The 22,026-nt window shown below is 42.1% G+C and overlaps 1 protein-coding gene across 6 annotated transcripts in view; it reads right to left on the reverse strand.

Moving 5' to 3' along the window:
• Sox5 (SRY-box transcription factor 5) overlaps positions 1-22,026 on the reverse strand; it is a 358,999-nt gene that overhangs the window by 108,206 nt on the left and 228,767 nt on the right. For 3 of the 6 annotated variants that reach the window (XM_051173350.1, XM_051173348.1, XM_051173345.1), the window contains exon 7: positions 12,885-13,005. In XM_051173350.1, the coding sequence (XP_051029307.1) occupies positions 12,885-13,005 (121 nt within the window). Of the gene's footprint in view, positions 1-12,884; positions 13,009-22,026 lie in introns of all 6 variants that reach the window. The other 3 variants (XM_051173347.1, XM_051173349.1, XM_051173344.1) reach the window with 1 other exon arrangement.

Here is a 22,026-nt window from a genome sequence, read left to right on the forward strand (position 1 = left end):
TCAAAGTTTCCTGGATGTAAGAGGCTCGCAAGTGGAAAGGGTAAAGACTAACATGCCTGCTACATGACGTGTAGCCATCTCTAGTTATGTTATGTTGCTATGCTATATAGAAGACAGGAAAACAATTTTTCCAGACAGGGTGATTAGCTAAGGATTTTGAGAACTGGGTGTGGCCTTTGCCAGGGTCAGGAGCTTCCGACTTGAAGCAGAGGCTGCTGAACTGTGAGACAGGGAGGTAAATGCTTCATCAGCCTGTTTTTTGCTTCCCTGACAACACCAGATTTCTTTCTCTATGTGTCAGGAAATATGAAAATTAAACCTATGCATACATGTGCATGTGCACACATAGACATACATATATGCGCACGCCCATGCTTACATACACACGTGCATGCATGCTCATTTACACACATGTATGTGTGACATGCATGCATACAAGTGCACATATACACATACTCACATGCATATAAACAAACATACACACACTGAGTTCCCTTTTCTGCTGTTACTAGTTATCAAATGAGGGAACAATCATGTAAACACATGTAAACTGACCAAGTGATGCTCTGAGTAAAATAAAAGAGCACTGAAGGTATTCTAGAGACTTCAAGGTGAGTACTTAGCCTGGGAAGAGACTAGAGCAAGAGAAAGATTGTTGGGTTGAGTGTGCCCAGGCAACAGCTATTTTCACTAAGAGGTTACACTTCAGGACCTTCCAGCACCTGCCTTCTGTGTCTCTGTCTGCCAGAGTAGACACAAGCCTCCATCACTTCCTAGAACAGACTGAACGCCTTCTCAGATGTGAACTTAACACCCCCGGATCTCACTCCTCTCATTTCTGAATGGAGAGATCCATAGGAGCCTAAGACAAAGTAAGGTTTACCAAGACACTGTAGAAGGGGGCTGAGAAAGGGAGCTGTTGCTTTGATCCATCCCAAAGGCTGCTGGGAGAATTAGCAGCCAGCATCTTCTGCTTGTGAGGCCCTGCCGTTCATTAGGCGGTGTTTACACAGCTCACACTCCAAGGTTTGTTACTACATCTATGGGTACGTCCTTCCCTACACATCCAGTGCAGGAAGGGAACAGTGAGCTATGTGCCCAAGTAGTAAGTAGAACTCAAAGCTCACAGAGCCTTGCATTTTACTATGCTGGCAATGGTAAGTCAGTGTGCGATACTAAGAAGGTAGTGGCATAGCCCGGTTTGTGTTGCTGATGGATCAATTTTGTGGCTAGAGAGAGATCGATTGGAAGTGGGAGAGGCAAGACAAAGAGACAAGTTAAACCCATAGCAGTAAATCCAGTGGAAAATGATAATGGCCTGAACTAATCCGGATGGAACGGGAGGGGAAGGGGCAGCCCCTGCAGCGAGCTTAGGTACCAATTAGTCGGCAGAAAAGAGACATAAGAAAATACAGGCGAAACCATAGGTGAGCTTTCCCTTTTATTTTGGTGTATGCTTCAGGAAATAAATCCCATTTTCCTCCAAATTCCTTATTCCCCCACTAGTTTTAAGTGTGGGTAGCTAATATTTACTGTGTGTTAGGATTAATTTGGACCATTCTAATATATATATATATGTGTGTGTGTGTGTGTGTGTGTGTGCTATAACATATATAAAATATGTGTACCTGTATACAGATGCACAAACATGTGTTTATACTTACTCTTTACTGTCCGATTAAGAAGTTGGGAACTGTGGCATTTATGTTTGTGTGCATGTGTGTATATGTGTGCTTATGACATGTATTTAAGGAAGTCAGAAGAAGTTGTTGGATCCCCCTGATGCTGGATACAGGTGATTGTGTATGCATCTGTATATATGTGATCTTCACAAGTCAGTAGGAGTTACGATGCATTTAAGACCCATTTAAGAAGATCTCAAAATTGAAAATAGTATAGTCAACTTTATTTACATAAGCAAAAGGATTAAGTTTTAGAGAGTTTCACAGACTAATTTAAAAACGTGTAATTCCATTTTCATAATGGACAGACTGCTTAATGCTCATTTTACTAATGTGTATCAGATATTGTGATGTGTAGACACTATAACATAAAACCATAATCTTTGCTTGCATGATGCTTTCACTTATAAAACCAATACAAGTAAGCATGGAAAGTAAAACACATGAATATTATATGGTTAACTGGAGTGCATACCTGGAATCCTAACACACAGCATATAGCCAATATATATATATATATATATATATATATATATATATATATATATATATAAAATTATTGAGTGCCATAACAAGATCCAGTGGAAACTCAGTGGAGAACATATTTCTTTGGTAAGTGACTTGCATCTGGGAGACAAGTTCAGAGACTTGTAGTTTTACCAATGGATGGATGGACGGAATGATGGATGGGTGAGTGGATGGATGGATGGGTGGATGGATGGATGGATAGATGAATAAGTGGATAGGGTAGGTAGATTGATGGCAGGGTGGACAAATGGATTGAAGGGTGTGTGGGAAGACAGAGGGGTGTATGAATGAATACATGGATATATGGTGTATGGGTAGATGGAAATACAGGTGCATAGAGGTCTTATCTAACCCTAACCCAGGTTTTAGTTCTTCAATTATTTGACAATTTCTTCATATTAAGCTGTAAAATATTTCCTTGAATAAGTCCCAGGTCCTCAAATGACTCACCTGTACTGTCATGTTTTAGAGTTGCCCCTTGTCATACTATCAGGTATAACATATTCTATCTCTTGATTACTGCGTAAGAATGTGCCTCTACCTTATTGTTTAATCGCTCTCATCACTCAAGAGTGGACACGGAGGTAGATTCCCACCCTAAGGACCATTCACTGATTTGTTTGGATGAATTCCCTTCCAAACACTTCCTTTCAAATGTTAGACATTCTTATATCATATCACTGTTGTTTACATCATCACCATGGACAACCCACTGTGCCAGATTGTCAGATTCAAGATACCTAGAAAACAAGGCAGCCTTCCTTGCCATCCTCTCTTATCTTCCCTACCCCAGCTCTGTTTTGCTCAAGGTGGCTTACATCTCTTCATCAACCTTCTTCTTCAGCCCTCTAAGTGCTGGGCTTAACTAACATTTACTTATTACAGCCCTGGAGACTGGGAACCCTGAAGGCAAGGGGTTGGCAAGTTTCATGTTTAATGACAAATCATCCTTTCATAGATGCTGCTCATAGAAGCCATCCACAGAAGGGGCAAAACAGCTGTTCTGATCTTTATTACTAAGGCTTTCACTGTCGTGACCTAACCATTGTCCTGGATGCTCTCGTTCCTAAAAGAATCACCCCGAGGACAGGAATTGCAGCTTGTGAGTTTTGGGTGGACACAGAAACTCAGACTAGAATAATTCAATTCTTCCCAGAAAGATTATGAACACACCAAAAGCAGGGACCTTTCAACACCCACTACCTGGCACAGTGCCTGACTCATTTAACACTTTTTAGGATGGATGGATGGATGGATGGATGGATGGAGGAGTGAATGAATGAATAAATGGAGAATTTATTTAGTTATGAAGCAAATCAAGTGTCTAGAACTAGAGCTGTCACTTGGCGAATCCAAAGTTTAGGGTTTAATGAAAGAAACATATTATGAGCAAATAATTCTGCAAATGAGAAACAGATTGTTTTTTTTTTTTAATACAGTGTTTAATCCAGACAAACACAGTGTTTGGCTTCCTATAATAAGAACAACAGTTAGTGGAGAAGCGTGGAGTCCTAGGTCACACAGAGAAGGCTGCAGAAATGCAGCCCAGGGCTAACGCGCCTATCTACACAAGACACCCTGGGTTTAATTCTGCAAACTACATTCTAAACCAGAATCTAAAAGAAAGAAAAGATTAATTTCTGGTGACACATTTTGAGGGGGAAAATTACCTTTTACACTCCACAATCTGTCTTTTATAGATTTTTATCTTAAAAACAATTCATATCTGACTAGATAAATGTGGAAGTAAATCATATTTAGGTCAGTGAGATGGCTCAGAGGGTAGAGGGCTTTGCACAAAGCCTGAAAACTTGAGTTTGGTCCTTGTCTGAGGAGAGAACCAACTCCTGCAAGCTGCCTTCTGATCTCTCTGCGTGGGTATACCCACGTGGGTGTGTGCACTCTCTTAAGTGTTCAGGCTCACATGCACACTCCCCCAAATATGATAGTTTTAAGTAAATAGTATTGTTCCTGAAGTGTTACAGTATTTCTTTTCATTGCGAATTTGTAATCATCATTTTATTAAAGTACCTGAGTATAGCCAAAGGCACACTGGAAAATATTGCATACAAAGAGAGGATAAGTTATCGTTTATCCCTGTGATATAGTCTTCTGCCAGTTTACTCTGTAATCCCACAGAGCTTGTTGCTCTTCATACCAACAAGAATAGCTATAATTTCATCATTGTATTTATTTATTCGTTAATGGTAGTTTTTAAGAGTTTTTTTTTTTTCATTTTAGTTTTGCGCATAAGAGTGCATACAGTGTCCATGAAGCCCAGATGATGGGTTTAGAACTCCTGGAACTTGAGTTACAGAGTATTAAGAGCCACCATTTGGGTGCTGAGTATCAAACCCAGGTCTTCTACAAGAGCAGCCTGTAAGCCACCTCTCCAGCCCAGAGCCCTTAGATATGCAACATCTATTCTCAAACATCTCACTGAATTCCGACATGGAGAAGTAAAGGTCTTTCTCAATGTGGAAAAGTGCTACAATAGTATAACATGATTTAATGTGAAAACTGTTATGAGACACGATAATATTTTGCATTAACTCCCACCAAATGGTAAGGAATGAATGCAAATATTCTTAGTGAATTTTATTTGAGAAAGTAAAATACATTAGGTCTTGCTTAACTCTATGGATGTTTAAAAAGAAGACGTTGTGAGATAATGGTTAGCTCTTAACTGCCCTGTCACAGGCTAATACTTTTTCACTAGGAGGTTTTCTTTTAATAAAATATAGCTTTATGACTTTTTAATGTAGCGTGGCAAATGAAAACTTTATCCTATTTAATAGTTACCTCGATAGCTAGTTTAGAAAGAGATTAATTTATGAACACTTTAGGAAATACCTCTCAGAACAGACAGACATTTCTGCATATAAATGATGGAGCACTTGTTTTCCCTCGTAATTGGAGGATTCTAGTGTGAATGAAAATCCTGGATTAATCATCTGAGGAACTTCTGTGTCTCGGGAAAGGGGACAATGAATCAAAGGAGGAGGCTCTTCTTACTTCTGTGAGCCAGCATTACTGCAGAGGCATCATTTAAAGGACTGTACAGTAACTCATGTTAAGCTGCACAGAGGGTCTCATTCATTAACTAATTGCTTTCCCATCCAGACCTATATTACAATGTATGCGAACATTCCGCCTCCGTGTCTTGTGGGAAATTGAACGATATAGAGAAAATGGAGCTAGTATGATTACAATATTAAGAGGTAGCAGTTTGGAAGAAAGGAATTCTTTTAAGTCAATTAAGACAAAATCGAATGCTTTTGCTATTTCCTTCCAGGCTTTTCCTTAAGGGTTAGCATGCAGTTAAATTGTTTACACTTTTTTGCAGTCATTCTGTTGTTCTCTCAGATCATTCATCTCATTTCTTGGGTTGTTCCCAGAGTCTGTGATCTTCAGGTATCATGGCTCGCATGAAGATGTCCCCCAGAGGTTCATGGGGCCCATTGGCCTCCAGTTTGGATGGCTTTGGAACCTTTAGGAGGTAGCACTGAAAGTTGCTGCTCACTCTGCCTCGGACAGAAATGATGTGGGTGCCTGTGGTAGGTTCAATTTCTCTGTCCCCCATAAGCTCACAGGGAATAGTGCTGTTAGGAGGTGTGGCCTTGTTGGAGGAGGTAGGGTCTCAGAGTTAGGATAGATGACACACTCCTTTAGTCCAGACCTTGAGGCTGGATGGCACATCTTTAATCTGGGCCACATCTTCTGGAGGAAGTGTGTCACTGTGGGGGCAGGCTTTGAGGTTTCACATGGCACAACTGTCCTCTGCAGTCTGGAATGCAGCCATCTGGAATGCCTGGACATGCTGAGGTTGTGACCGAGAATGAGTGGGAAGATTTCAATTCTGACGGTCTTTACTTTGAAAGTTGGATCCACCACTCAATATCCAGTTGTGATGAGTTACAGTGACAATAATTTGTCTTCTTTAGAGATAGCAACAGTGAGTCAATGAAAAGTTTCCCATTACAAATGAAGTAGCTGGGACAGACTTCCCAAATGTTAGAAAAGTGAAGTACACAAGGAAAATGATATACACCCCAAGACCCCGAGAGAAGGTAATGCCGTATAATCATAGATCCCGTGTCCACCAACAAAAACAAATGATTAGAACACTCGACCACCACACCCAGCATTTAGAAGCAAGTGCCTCTCCTTTCTTCTAGGGCCAGAGTCCCACCTAGCTGTGGCTGCCTGGGGTTTGTAGATGTGGTGGAATGCTGATGGAAATGTTTCATTCATCTGACATCCACTTCTTTCTAAATTTAAATTTATTTCTATTTATGTGTCTGTGTGAGCATATGGCATATGTACGTGGGTGACCACAAAGGGCAAAAGAAGGTGTCAGCTCACCTGGAGATGAAGCTACAAGTGGTTATGAGTCACCCAACCTGGCTGCTGGGAATCGACTCAGGGCTTCTGGTACTTTTAACCTCCAAGCCATCTCTCTGGCCCCATGATTTCATGCACCCTTAACTTTTACTTTTACTGCGCTCTTAGTTATTACTGAGTTTTGGGTGTTTTCTGTTACCACTTTCCACGTGTCTGTTTCCACTTGTCTGTTTATTAGGCTCATATTGAAGCAGTTATGTGATTTTTCTTTTTCTTTCTTCCTTTTTTTTTTTTTGAAAGTATATTTAGTCACCCTTGGCTCTATGAAACCAGAGATGCATTATTCGCATAGTCTCTTTGCATTTTAACACACTAATTTCTTTTTCAGAAATGTGCTAAATAAAATAGCAATATAGTGATTGAAATTCTTAATTGCCTTATGAGATTAGTTTAAGTAAATAGATGTTGATAAGCCAAGCTTAATAAACCTAAAATATGCTGTATTTGCTCATCAGTTTTCTGCACGGTGTTTCGTCTTCCAATGAAAAAGGGAACACTCAGTTAATTAGTTCCTCATTCGCCACAATAAAATTAATGTTTAGGAATTAAATACCACCAGCTTCCTCAGGCTAACTTGTTGACATGTTCTGTTTCTAGTTAATACCACATGTTTCATTGCTTGATGGGAGGCCGAGTGGGTTCCTATGTGTCTCTCTAGTGCACAGGGCCCATAAGCTGGCATTTAGAAGACCACATGCTAATCTCTGATTTAACAGTGTTCACAGTGTCAGCTGACACACAGGTCATAGGCAAGCAGTGTCCAAGCAATCACCAAAGCATAAGTCCAAACCCATCCATGTGATATACATTTACTAAACCAAAAGAAGAAGAAAGCAGGCCCTGATGATCAAGATTGCAGCTCCTTGTCCATCAGAAGAAGAAGGGAGTGCTAATCATATCTTTAAAGCTTCTGCATTGTGTTAAAATGAATGGGATTAATTTTCTCCCTAGACCCCTAATTGTCTCCCTTCCCCAAATTTTATAAGTTAAAGGCTTTGGGGAAGTCTGATTTAGTTGCTGAGTTTGGAAGTATTTATTCCTATAATGAATCATTTTGAGTCATGGCAGCATATGTCTATAACAGGAGAGATCCTGTAATGCCAGGGGAGGCTTGTCCTGCAGATAGAAGCAAAAGCAGACTGGAGACATATCACATTCATTCACACACAGGAAATGGAGAGAGAGAGATAAAAGGAAGTGGAGGAAAGCTGTGAATTCTTAATGCCCACCCATGGTGATGTACATCCTCCATCAAGGCTCCCCATCTGAAAGGTTCCCCAACTGTCTTACACAGCGCCACCAACTGGAGACTAGGTGTTCACCTGCATGCGCCTATGAGGGACACTTCTTACCCAAACAACTACACTTGCTGGAGGCGAAGCAAACCAGCAGAATTAAAACCTCATTGCACCTCCAAGCTCTGTTACTCTAAGCGTATTCATAATTTGCTGTTGCCTGCCAGGGACTGGCCATATTTTGCCAAAACAAACACAATAGAAAAACTGCAGGGAAGAATCACCTGGCATGGATCTATGAATGAGTCATCTTCACAGCAGTGTACACAGTTCTCTAAGTTTTGTTAGGATAAGTTTTGTCATTTTATGTTCATGCAAACTTCCTGCTTTAAAAAATAAGAGGGGACCAGCCTGGTCTACAGAGAGAGTTCCAGGACAGGCTCCAAAACAATACAGAGAAACCCTGCCTCGGAGAAAGGCAACACACCACACTGGGTGGAAAGCTCTGGAACCTTCCTCAGTTAAGATGCTTCCAGTGGCATAATCATTTTTAATATCTCCCTCATGAGAAAAGAGGAAAAGAAAAATCCAACCACGCACCCTTATTAAGTAGAAAAGTCCATACAACTTAAATATGAAAGTTTGCAAAGTGCCAAAGAGATGGCACTGTATTTTCTTTGAATTGTTAAAATGTCCAACATGCTCCTGGGAGTTACCCAGGAGCACCCTGAGGTCCTTGGCATGGAGTGTTGGGTTCTTGTCCTTCTATCGAGGACACTCTGTGTCAACTGTCATATGACACATTCAATTCACACCTTGTGCTAAGTGATCAAGCCAGCTAGCTCTTTCCAATTTATTTTTATACTGTGCATAAAAATTGTTCTTTTATTGAAATTCGATGTTTCTCAAGATATTATTATTTCCTTGTAAAATGCTTCCCTGTCAAAATTTCCAATGCTTGTGACTATTAGAACTGTAACATTGGAAATGTTGGGCACAAATGGGAAAAAAAAGGGCAGAGGTCTAAAGCTACAAGCGAGTGAGTCATCTATTTCTCCCAATTCTGTTTCCAAACTACTTGCTGTAGAGGAGCGGGGTCTCCTGAACATGATCAGCAGGATGGTGTGAACAGAAGGAAGAACCCAAAGACAGAGACGGCCACACAGCACACCTCAAGCTGGCACCAGCCCATCTCAAATGCCTCCTGCAAGTGGAAAGTGTCAGGTGTACACCAACACACACACACTCCACACACACCCACATTCCATACACACACACACACACACACACATTCCACACACACCCACACACACACTCACTCCATACACACACACACTCCACACACACACACACACCATACACATACACACATTCCATACACATACACACACTCACTCCATACACACACTACACAAACACACACACACACACCATACATACACACACATTCCATACACATACACTCCATACACATACACACACACACACACACACACACCATACACACACACACACTCACTCCATACACACACTACACACACCATACATACACACACATTCCATACACACACACTCCATACACACACTACACACACACACACACACACCATACATACACACACATTCCATACACACACACTCCATACACATACACACACACATACTCCATATATACATACACATTCCATACACACACACGCGCACGCACACACACGTCATAGACACACACACACACACACACACACTCCCTACACACACACACAGTTCACATTTACATCCCCCCTTTAGGGTAGGGTTGGTTTTCCATGGGGAGCAAGTACAATGTGGAATATCTTCCTCCCAACATCGAGTATTTCTTCAGGCGCCAAATGTACTTAAACTTTTATTTGAAAATAGGTGCCTGGCAGAAGCCTCCCAGCTCATGGATTGAATTTTTTTCCTGAACAAGTTAGGGCCACTTGGAGTGACTGAACTGAGTTGTTTGTGTAGCCACTTATAATTTAGGACCAACATCTTGGGCACCTTGCATTCCAAACTTATTTCATTGGTTATTATGATTATTTTCTGCTTCCAATGAGCTAGTACTACCAGGAATAAATTAGGCCTGGAATTTTAAGTTACATGCTATAAATTTATTTTTCACATTACAGACTGGTTAAGAATTTAGACAGTACTACAAGTTTAAAAAATAACTATTATTTGACTTTTATCCCCTTAAGTTAATTGAGTAATACTGAGTTGAGCTACCAAAACAGTGTTTTTATATGACTCTTTCAAACCCATGCCTCCTCTCTCTTGTGAGACAGCATTTAATTTACTAATTCATCATTATTTGTAGCCCAGTATGGAGACTCACACCTCTAACCCTAAAATCCACAGGTTTGAGGCAGGAGGACTGGGCTACAGGGCGAGGCTCTGTCTACAGTCATCAAAAACAATAATAAGCAAAATGCCATTGTTCTCACTTCCACAGATGTTTGTAAGTATTTTCTTTTATGTATTAAGAAATAAGTAGGAAAATGAGTAAGGAGGCATGGATTCGGGAAGATGTGTATTTATGTACCCAAGCAGAAAGTTGGAGAGTGTTATCAATGCTCTCGCGGTTGTAGACTGACTCAGACTCACGGTTGAGAGTACAGGAGAGCATCCTTTAATGTTTCCTTTCCATGCACTTAGTTTGTACAGATGTTTGGCTACTGAGCTATGCCACCATCGGTCTGTGCTGTGCATTCTTGCAGCCAGAGCTGTGTGACAACGTGTTTGGCCACTCCACGGCAGGCACATTTTCATCATTATTTTCAGAGCAGGGACAATGCCTCTATGCTCCAACCAGAAGCCTCTTTGCCTGAAAATAGGACATGCTGCCTTGGGCTATAGTGCCAGGTTCCTCGGGCAAGTTCCACATTTCAGCTCCTAAACCAACCCTAGTCCTAGGTTCGTGCACTGAGGAAAAGCCTCTGGCTTTGGAGCCACATAGTTTGTGGGCTGACTAGTGTTTGTCAGCGAGGACTTCGTCATACCTAACTCAAAGCAACTGCCACACGTGGAAGTCAGGCTGACAGCCACAGAGAAATGGGCCGAGAATGGGAGGGCAGGCTTTACTTTGCGCCCCTTTTCCTTGCTTGCCATGTGATTGGTGGAGAGACATTATAGACTATTTACTACATCTGGCCAGCTCCTCCTTGAGGCTTGCCCCCAAGAACCCGGGTGTCAACAAGGCTGGGCCACTTTCTTTCACAACCCACTTCTCCTAAGTTCTAGAGTCTGGCGAGGTGCCAAGCTGAAGTTGGCCAGCAGCAGTAAAGGCTTTGTTCTACTTTATTTCCAAGGAAACTGAAGAAGTGCAATCGTTTATAACCTAAGCACCGAACGCATGAATAGCAGACAGTTGAAACACCAGCCACTTTCACAAAGGAAAAACTTGGTTTGATCCATGACACATTGTGGCTGGACAAATTCAACATGCCAGTAGTTAAGGGGAGCAGAGAGCTGTGTGTTCCTGACAGTGTGTGTGTCTATAGTCATTCCGCTGTTCATGGTCAGTATGTTTTTCTTTTCTACACAATCTTTGTGAATGCAGTGACTTTTTGTTGTTTCAGTAAGCTAGGTTACAAAAACAAAAAGAAGCCAACAAAAAACAAAACCACATTTGCTACATATGTTTCAAGTAAGGAGCAGTCCTCTAGGCGAACAGAAAAGCAAAGACCCTTTAAGGCTTATAAACCGCACAGCCTTAAAGTAACTACTGAATATAAAATCCCATCCTGAGGAAGACAATTATTCTGAGAATTTTAAACCCTTAGAATACAGCCCCTAGTTGTTCTGGGCTAAATGATGATCTATAAAATTAGAACTGTGTGTTAGTATTATGAAATTGATAAACCAGGGGGTCCTGGAAAGAAATAGGTTGGCTCATTTGAAAACTTGGGGAGCCAAAGTCAAGAGCAACAGTGGTCACAAGGGGCTCCTGGAGGTATGGGTTTTTACAGTCTAGACTTGAGCTGTGACATTTAGTCTACACATCTTGACTAGAAATTAAATCTAATTTTCCTGTTAGGTGATGTTTTGCATTTTTACACCTGTGGTTGTAACACTTAGTTCTAGTCTTTAAATCTTTATATTATATCGTACAGTTGGGAAGTCACAGAGGAGCCAAGGGAAAGGGTTGGTCCAGGTCCAGGACATCACCCCTGAAATGAGCTGGAGGAGACTCGTCACATCAGGGAGAGGGATCCATTCTGGTGAGAGGGCACCATCCAGGAAGAGCATGGCCTGGTCTACGAACTAAGACTTTCAGAGGACTTGTTGAGGGTTGGCAATGTGCCTGATGCTGTGCAAAGGATACAACAAAAGGCAACGTAGGCAGGGAAGGGAGGGTCCCCTACGCAATATCTGACTGACTGCCTTCCACGGAGGCAGGAGTGTGAGGCTGGCTTGCCAGAAGTCCACAGTCAGCAGTCAAGGAGAAAATGGGAAATGGGGTTGGGCTATAGCCCCTCAAGGTCAAACCCCAGTGAGTCACGTCATTCACGGGGTCATTCAGAGACATCTTAAATGTCTCATAACTTTCTCAACGCCATCACCAGTGTGGGAGGAGAGACACCGTACAAACACACAAGTCTATGACAATCATTTCACATTCCACCCCCTACAGGCTGTCACTCTGTGAAGGACTCAAAGGTCCCATTCTCTCTACAGGACTCAGTTAACCTACTGTACAATGAAAAACTATAGGAAAGCGTCTCCAGGAAAAAGGAACCCCAGATTATATTCATGTTTTAGCAATACACTGGAAATAGAAAGCATAGACACGAGGTGTAAAAGACAAATGCTTCTGAAGCAGGGAAACGAGATACGCACTTATGGTTACCAGTGAAAACCCTTCCTGCCCTGCAACTGTGCTTTTTATCTCTAAAATAAACACGCTAAATGAACGAACTCATTCCTTGCTGTTGGTGTGGCAGTTGCATTAAACCGTCCAACCGAAAGCCACATCCTCCACCCACTCTGGAATTAACAGCTCAGTAGTACTTACTGCACCCAGCCTTGTAGCTGAAGCCAGGAGGAAGGAGGAACCCTTGTTGGGCAGCTGCAGCGAGGGTCCGCTGGTCAGGAGGGAACACAGGGATCATCAATGGCGGCAGCTGACCTTGAACCTGCTGAACGCGAGAGAGTGAATCAAAGAAAAGAAGCCGTGGTACCCTTATGTCCCCCCACCCCATTATTTGATGAGAAGATAATTACACATCCCAGATTGCACCTCAGTCCTGGCAGAAATGGCTGTCATTGGGAAAGCAAACAACGCTAAGGAAACAGACGACAAATGCTGGTGAGATTGAATGGAAAATCGGTCCATTCAGTCAGTATGGGGGTTCCTCAGAATGCTAAAAACAGAACTCCCATGGGACCCAGGTATCCTCCTCCTCTTGTACATGCCCTTGAAAAGTGCCCAGGAGACCTGCCACATAGACACTTGCCACCCATGCTTATGGCTGCACAGGTCACAGTAGCCAGGTAAATGAGTCAAAAAGAGCATGGCATACACAGAGTGCAGTTTCATTCATCATAAAATAGATCTCTAATGGGGGATGGCCTTCTGTATGCTGTGAATACATGTTTCTCTTATCGGTTGATGAACAAAGCTGTTATGGACAATGGACAGGATGTAGCCAGGCAAGACGTATAGGCAAGGCTACCAGACTAAGGAGAAAGCTGGGAAGAGGCACACAGAGCATGAACCACCAGCAAGACTCCATGTAACTGTTAAGGAAGCAAGAGGTCTGGGCATCACTGGTTAGCCAAGACCATGTAGCTTAATAAAAATGGGTTAGTAACTAAGAGAGAGCTAGCCAATAAGAAGCCTGGGCAATAGGCCAAACAGTTCATAATTAATATAAGCCTCCATGTGTTTATTTGGGACTGAACAGCTGTGGGACCGGGAGGACACAAACTTCCATCTACAGATATATTTATGAGCTTTGGAAAAGGAACACATTTCCATGTTAAGTGGGAAAAAAAGAAAAAAGAAAAAAGAAAAACCATACTCAGGAAGATAAATATACAATGTTTTCTTTCATTTGTGGATTTTGGATTTGTGTAAGTATATAAAATCTTCTACCATCTATCTATCTATCTATCTATCTATCTATCTATCTATCTATCCGTGTCTGTGTGTGTATACACACGCACACACATATCTATCTATCTATCTATCTATCTATCTATCTATCTGTGTCTGTGTGTGTATATACACACGCACACACATATCTATCTATCTATCTATCTATCTATCTATCTATCTATCTATCTGTGTCTGTGTGTGTATACACACACACACACATATCTATCTATCTATCTATCTATCTATCTATCTATCTATGACCACCCAATGGCTATAGGCTTTGGTTGGCCACTCAACAGTTTTTTTCCACTTCACACAATGCTCTATCATTCACTTTACATAACATACCTTATTTTCTAAGACAGCATATGCTATAACATGTATCAAAAATTTAATAAGAACAATTGAAATAAAGAATCCTTGTATTAAACACACATCAAGCTTATAATGAACAGCCACATTTCAGATGGTTAACATAAGCAAAATGATACGCAGACCTGTAGTGACCATGGATCTTGTTTCAATGCAGCAACCATCAAACTTTTCAGTACTAGAGTCCTGTGAGAAACTTTGAGAAAGCCTGACACAGGGCTCCTGGCCAGTCTCAGGGGCTGGAAATCAAACCAAAGCCTCCCTCAAAGTACCCTGATGGTCACAGCCTGTGCCCAGGCTTAAGAAAACTGTTTTGAGATAAGATCTCACCACATAGCCCTAGAGAGACTCAAACTCCTGAGCAGCCTCCTGCTACAGCATCTTGGATGCTAGGATTTCAGATGCCTGTCAACCCCCAGCAAGAGCTGTTCTCAAGAACGCTTTGTCACTGTCAACAGCTCTTCGCAGCTTGTCCAAAGCACCTTTAGGCATGTCAGCAGTGGAAAGGGAGACCACTTCAGGCCCTAGAGCCAAGGCAATAACAGACGCTAAGTTATGCCCCTCATAAAATTCCTTCTAAGTGGTTCTCAGATATATAATTCCATTTGCTTGCCATGTTTATCCTCCCGGGGCTCGAATCTGCATTGTGTTTGTCCCTTTTGCTTATAAACTTTGGATTGCTTGCTTTCATCTGGTGACAAATGGCCAAGTCTCTCATCGTGGGTTTTCCTTTCTCTAGTTCTACTTCCAGATGTTTCTGCCACCCTCCATCACACCCTTTGTCTCTGCCCCAGTAGAACTTGAGGACATGTTTGCATGTCCTCTCTGCTTGTCCATACCAGAATGCATTCAGCAGCATTCCCTCCAGTTTCCACTAACCAATCCTTTCTGTTCCTTCTTCATGTCCAGGTTGTATGCATTCAATTTTGAGACTGACATAATGTTCTTAGTTATCAGGCACTCTGTAACGCATCCATTCTGTAGAGCAGGAAGAACTGTTGCCTGTCTCTTATAATTTACTAAGCTAATGCCTGAAAATCTAACAGGACACTTCCTGCACTGAATGACATTTCCTCTGTGAGCTATGAGTTTATTTAGAAAAAAAGGGATCTCAACTTCTTTCTCATTGTATTGTTTGAACCCAACAGCTCAAGCTCTTCTATGGAGAACTAACTCATAAGTCAATGGGGTGGACAGGCAGGTGCCCCCCCTCCACTGAAGCACAAATCCACAAAAATGTGGTGGAGACCCAGTTTATCTACTGACCAGAGAGGAATCCAATGGTGAGAAGCAGAGAATGTTCTAGTGTTCTCTCTCAGAGTATGGCTACATGATTTCACATGTTACATCTTTGAAGGAGGAAGAAAGTAATATAGAAATGCCAGGGATCCCTTCAGAACTTGTGCTGTAAACAGTCTATCATGCTGTCATAATTAATTCTTCTTTGTGTAATCATCTGTTAATGCATAAGAGCATTTTTTATAGTATTACCATTTTCCTTTTCGAGCATTATATAGAGTTTAAATGTCTTCCCATTGGGTTTTAGACTATGGAATGGATATGGGAACTCCCTTGATATCTTGATGGGCAAATGGGTTTTAAAGTTCATTTCTGTCTGTGTGTTTGGAAATAAGGCTTTTCTATGTCTCAGGTTGGTCTCAAACACAGGTCCAGCTTGCCTCTTCTCCCTGAGGTCTTGGATTACAGATGTGAATTGTGAAGCTTGGCGTGCATTTTGTTAAGTTAAAATAACAAATAAAGAACTTAAAAAAGACTTTGCCTTTATAGAGGGGTGTAGTGGGATAGTCCTTCTGTGGCACTGACCACGCCCATTGGGGGGTGGAGTCATGGACGGAAGTGACCTGTGGAAGGAAGTCGGAGGGAGAGCCGGAAAAAGCTCTCTTGCTGGCTTGACTCGGACAGGAGAGGATCGGGCAGAATTTCCTGGTGTTCATCTGTCTAGGTTGTAAGTTATTTCTCCCTGAATAAACATCTGTTCGGCCTATTTGTTTATCCTGATCCTTATTTAACCGCGATAGAGGGGTGTTTTTTTTTTTTTTTTTTAATGACTTTCTTAATCAGTTGTTTTTACTGTAGGATAACTGTGAATGAGAATTTTGCTCAGTAACTGGGTATATTTTACTTGTTAAAAGTTTGTAATATTATGAGGAATAAACTAAAATTCCTGGGACTTTTATTAAATCTTTGTACTTTAAGCTTTTATTTTATTATGGCTAACTATTGAGTACATTTTGCTAAAGCTTTAAATATTTAGTGTCTAAATATTTTACTAATGACAAATGAGGAACACCATACTTTAAAAAGAATCTAGGGACTAGCTGGGAAACAATCATCACGTTGAAAGGAAATCAGACCAACCCTTGACAAATAAGCTTTTCACGGCACTGTGTGTTTAAAAAGGCAATGCTGGCTAAAATGTCTGTCCACTGCTTTGTCTGGAATACAATGGGGATGAAGTGGGGGTATAGGCCAATAAGACAGAAAAGAGGGACTAAACTAAAATTATCAAGCCAATTCCACAGCTTCAACAGTGAGTACTCTTTAAAACATCATAGAACAGATTGGAGAGGATGACATGTTTAAGTTCCCAATGAGACGCCAGTAGAATATACACCATCCAAGCATGTAGTGAATCCACTCATGAAACTAAAGTATATTTTCAAACATATTTTACCTTCACAATGCACAGATTCCTCTCTTGAAAATTTGCCTATCTGATAAAAATTGCTCATTTGCCCAAATCAACAACAGTGGTTGTTCTGTGGTCATTCACAAAGTGTGCGAAGCGGGAAACACTTTTTTTTTTTTTTTTTTTTTTTTTTTTTTTTTTGGGCTGGTAATTTAGTTGTTTGAAATGTTTCCAAAACTTGTCCAAGTTGCTGAAGATTGCTCCCACATGTGAGAAGCCCATGGTATGCATTGCAAGAAAAGGTAGACAAGTTAGACAAACTTCTGGTAGAAATAAGATACAGTGCTCAACAGGCATCAGTAATAAACAATAAAGGAGAAACACACACAAGAGAAATCCACACAAAGGTGTACTTGAGAACTGGAAACCTGTGTTTCCATGGCAGGAGAGACTGGTGTGAAGGGAGGCTCAGTTCACCTGGATGGCATTCAGGCAATTTTGTGCAGCCGATTCTTATACAGTGAGCTGTGGCCCTTGCTCATTGTTCACCTTTGGTAAAATTCAGCTACCACTTTGGAGAGGGCACGCATTAAGGCAAAGGATTGCAGGCTTTCTGGACTTGTTCTAAAACTAACTAGTCATACTGCTGGACATATATCCACCGTATTTGATACTTTTGACTATTTCTAAATTTTAATCACTAGTAAATACGATTTTTTTTACTTAATGCATGAAATTCCTTCTAAACTCTTAATTAAGTTTTAAAATGTGTGACATTTTTAATTAAGTTTCAATAAACTAATTTTGTCAAATTTTTTAGTCTTTTTTTTTTAATAGGGGGCATGTTATTCACAAGTTAGAATATGTCACAACAAATTTACACAGTTTTATCCTGATTTTAAAACTTCAAAATGTAATTGATGCCTTAACACCTTGCATTCTTCTACCAGAAGATGTTGCATATATTCTTGCCCTCAAAAAAAAAAAAAAAAATCTGTGACCCACCAATTAACTATGCTGACATAGTTGTAAAAAAAAAAAAATCTATCATTTATTCACTTTAGTATTTCATACTTAATACATCCTATTGTATAACTTTTTGATCCACCCTAAGTAGATGCTTATGATTATTAACCTGCTTCCCATTTCTTCTATGGATTGGTTTTGTTAATTGGTTTCATTCAATTAGCAGGAGCTAGGCACAGTGTTCACTTCATGGTGACGAAGGATAGGAGATAAACTCATCCTCATGCCTGCTCCGACTTGGGCAGGACAGGGACAGTTATGACTCAGAGCCATTGAGAGCAGCAGGGGACAGAGGGGAGAGATGCTGGACCCAGGCGCAGAGGGGATCCTGGGAGAAGTAGAAGTCCACAGGAACCTCTGGGGGTAGTGGGTTCAGGGTAGAAAGATGCAGGGGGATAAACACCGTGAGCCCAGCGTACGGACCCGTTTGTGTGAAGACCATTCTAAGAGCAAGGAGACGCATGAGCAGTAAAAGTTTGTGGCACCAGAAGCCGGGAAGAAGAGGCCAGAGGTGAGGGAGCCGCCACCTGAGTCAGTGAGGCATCGGGGTACAACACTTACTCCTTCCCCTGCAGGCCTGGGGTAACTGTGAAGGTTGAATTCAGTAGGGTAGAAGCAATACCCTTCTGGGAGTATGTAGAGTTCTGAGAGCACACATACACAAAGCAGAGCCAACAAACAGGGCAACAAACAAGAAAGGCACAATCCCTATGTCAAGAAATGTTTAGGGAAAACAGCAAGGTGTCCTGGTAAAGGACAGAGTCACAGATGACTTCAAGAGCATCTCACTCCATTAAGGAGATGGCATGGCAAACTAATAAGTAAAAGCAGAGCCAGAAGTTCTCAAGCGATGGTTAAAACTGGCATTGATGACCTCGAGCTCTCAATGCTGTTCCGTTTGAGAAGACTTTCCAGCAGGTGGGAATTGGAGTCTAGGGCTGAGTGATCACAGAGGCTCTGGTTTGAGTGGGGAGGTCAGCTCAGAGTTAGGGTAAAAACATGGCAACAAGGCAATTCCAGATGGAGGGAGTCAAAGGCCAGAGGAAGGTACAGCAGAACGCATCTTCAGAGAGGAGAAACGTATGTCTTGGGGTTGTCCTTTGAAAGATGCATTAATACTGTCAATTCTGGTAGAAAAGAAGAGAGCATTCTCAGCAAGTTGAGCACGGAGAAACAGGCTGGGGGAGGAGGTGAAGAGCATGGACTACTCTACAGACACAGGCCAAGTGCTGTGGATTTGAGGAAAGAACCAGCTGCTTTCTGCAGACATCTGTGCACATTACCTTTCCAACTGGTAATTAAAAAAAAAAAAAAATGCAGTGAAGAGTTTTACACGCATGAGCAAGAGGTTTTGCTGCTCTGAAATCTGAGTGGGCCAGGAGATAAGGCAGCGGCAGGAGCTTTACACTCTGAACAGGAGCTGTGTATCTTACTTTAAAAAGAGTGAAAATGACTAAGATGGGCCCGGGCTGTAGGTGGGGAGTTTGAAAAGTGAGCATGATCAGGTCTATAGAAACTACTCCCTCAGTGGTGACACAAAACCAGATGATACCGGCTGAGCAAGTATGGGAGGGAGGGAAGGCGGTTTCAGGGTAGCAGGACAAGAAGATAAGCCAGAGATAATGTTATGTATCAGCGAGAAAGCTAAGTTCCTAGGTGAGGCGGCAGGGACCCTGATGCCTTCAGAGTTTGGAGTTTTCCTTAGAAACACCTAGATGCCAAGCCTGGGCGTAGAAAATGTAAAGCAAAGTTCACTAGGGTTGGGAGGAGACTGTGGGGGAGAACTCAGAAAGGGGTCATCATAAGGAAATCCAAGAAGGGTCTGAGCTCAGAACAAAAAAGAGCTGCAAAAAGCCTTCAATAAGTGGAAAGGCCGCAGGGCCCCTGAGCTGCAGACGCAGGGCGTGTGAGGGCTCTGCCTGCCCAGGGTTCTCAGAACACAGAAGCTCCTAGTGCACCCGCCCCAGTGAAGATGAAATTAGAAGTAAACTATAAAAGCGCCAGCTCCTCCAGACACTCCTTCTGAATTTGGCCCGATGAGGGCCATAGTGTTTAAGCACACTGCTTAGGAATTCGTTCACCTCTTGCTGCCAACGCATAGTCACCTTCAGAGGGAAGCAGGGAGGCCCTTTAGAAGCACACAGCAGCGCATGGCAGCAGTTCCTGAGAAAATGAAGAATGCAATATCCAAGTGAAATTGCGAGCAGGGTTTAGGTAGGAAGCGTGGAATTACCCACACGGAATGAGCAAGAGCCGCGGCTGTCTTTCCCTCCACAGCGCCACGCTTAGGACCCTTAAGACGCAGCAGCCTCAAGTTCCTTGATTTTGTTAGAAAAACATGTTGGTGTCTCAGTCCATCAACTCAATGCAGTGGTCCTCAGAAGAGGATATTTTTTTTTTAAAAAAAATTATGTCTGCTTGTCTTCTGATTGACGCACAAGGAGGGCTGAGGGCAAGCTCGCCAAGGGACAAAGGGACAGAGGCATTGTGAAAACTGCAGCCCTGCCTGCTTGCCGCATCACGGTTACTCAGGAGCTCACCACCTCCAATTCCATCTGATTAACACAAAGACAAAGTAACCATTTTTTTTTTTTTTTAAGAACAAAAATGAACAGCCGTGTGGTTTTTTTTTTTTTTTTTCTTCTGTTCTTTCATAGTATTCTTCTTCGGCAAAAAGCCACCGAACTTTTTTTTTTTTTTTTTTTTTTTTTTTTTAAATTGTTTCCAAGGATGAAAGTGACTTTGCCAAGCAAAGTGGCTTCAAAACAGGCCTCAAAAATACTAATAGAAAGACAGATGGTTCTACTAAGAGCTTGGCTGCCAAAAAAGAAAAAAAAAAAAAAAAAAAAAAAGAAGGAAAGAGTAAGAAAGAGTGATGCTATTGAAGGTGGCTGCAAAGTTGTCTGGTGACTACATTACAACTATTCTTGCCCCGAAGCGAGTGCTAGCTTTGCCTGTAGGGCCAGTACAGACATAATGCAGACTGGTCTACATCCCATCCTCCCTGTGGACGAAACGGTCCATACTGAGCCCCAGAAACAGCATGCACCCCCTCCCCCACCCTGTTCTGCACTGGTAACGAGCGATTTCATTGAAGAACTCCTGTTTAGCAAAGCCATCCACCAGGGAGACTGCTAGATTTTCAAGTCTGCCTTTCACTTTTTATTTTTAATTCTTATTCCCCTTTTCCTCCCCACTCCTGCCCCCCCCCCACAGCAAAAGGCCCCTTGGGCTCTGTGAGTTCACATGATTTAAACTCATGTAGATAAAGAGGGCAGGAAGCGGTGTGGAGGGGGACAGGGAAGATGGTGTCCTAGGAAAGAGAAGCAGCCAGAGCTATGACAATATCTATACTTTACGTCACTCTGGGCAACTGTCACTGTGCTTTAGTCAGATGGCCATTAGATCTAATAGAAACTGAAATATTATATGGGCACTGATACTGCGGTAAATAAGGATCAGGATAAACAAATAGGCCGAATAGATGTTTATTCAGGGAGAAATAACTTACAACCTAGACAGATGAACACCAGGAAATTCAACCCGATCCTCTCCTGTCTGAGTCACGCCAGAAAGAGAGAGCCTTTCCTGGCCCCTTCCGACCTCCTTCCACAGGTCACTTCCGCCCATGGCTCCACCCCCAATGGGCGTGGTCAGTGCCACAGAAGGAGACAAAGTGAATATCCCACTACACACTGACTCCTCCCATCAATGGTTCATTGCATGAGTGCGTTCTTACTTTCCCAGGGTGTGCTTATTGTTGCCATTGTTACCATGGTACAGCCACCAAGAGCCGTGACACAGGGAACTTCCTCCTCGAGGTCAACCAAGATGAAGCAATATGCACACGCAATACAGGATACGAAAAAGTGTGTTGTCAACCCAGGGCTGAAGTCGGGAACAGTCGCTAGTAGAATCACAGGAACAGGAAAGTGTGTGTGAGTGTGATGTAAAGGTAGAAAGCTACAGAGGAAGAAGACGGGAAAATGGCAGCTAAGCAAGAGACTC

This window comes from Phodopus roborovskii, unplaced genomic scaffold, assembly GCF_943737965.1.
Source record: "Phodopus roborovskii unplaced genomic scaffold, PHOROB, whole genome shotgun sequence".
Lineage (NCBI taxonomy): Eukaryota > Metazoa > Chordata > Mammalia > Rodentia > Cricetidae > Phodopus > Phodopus roborovskii.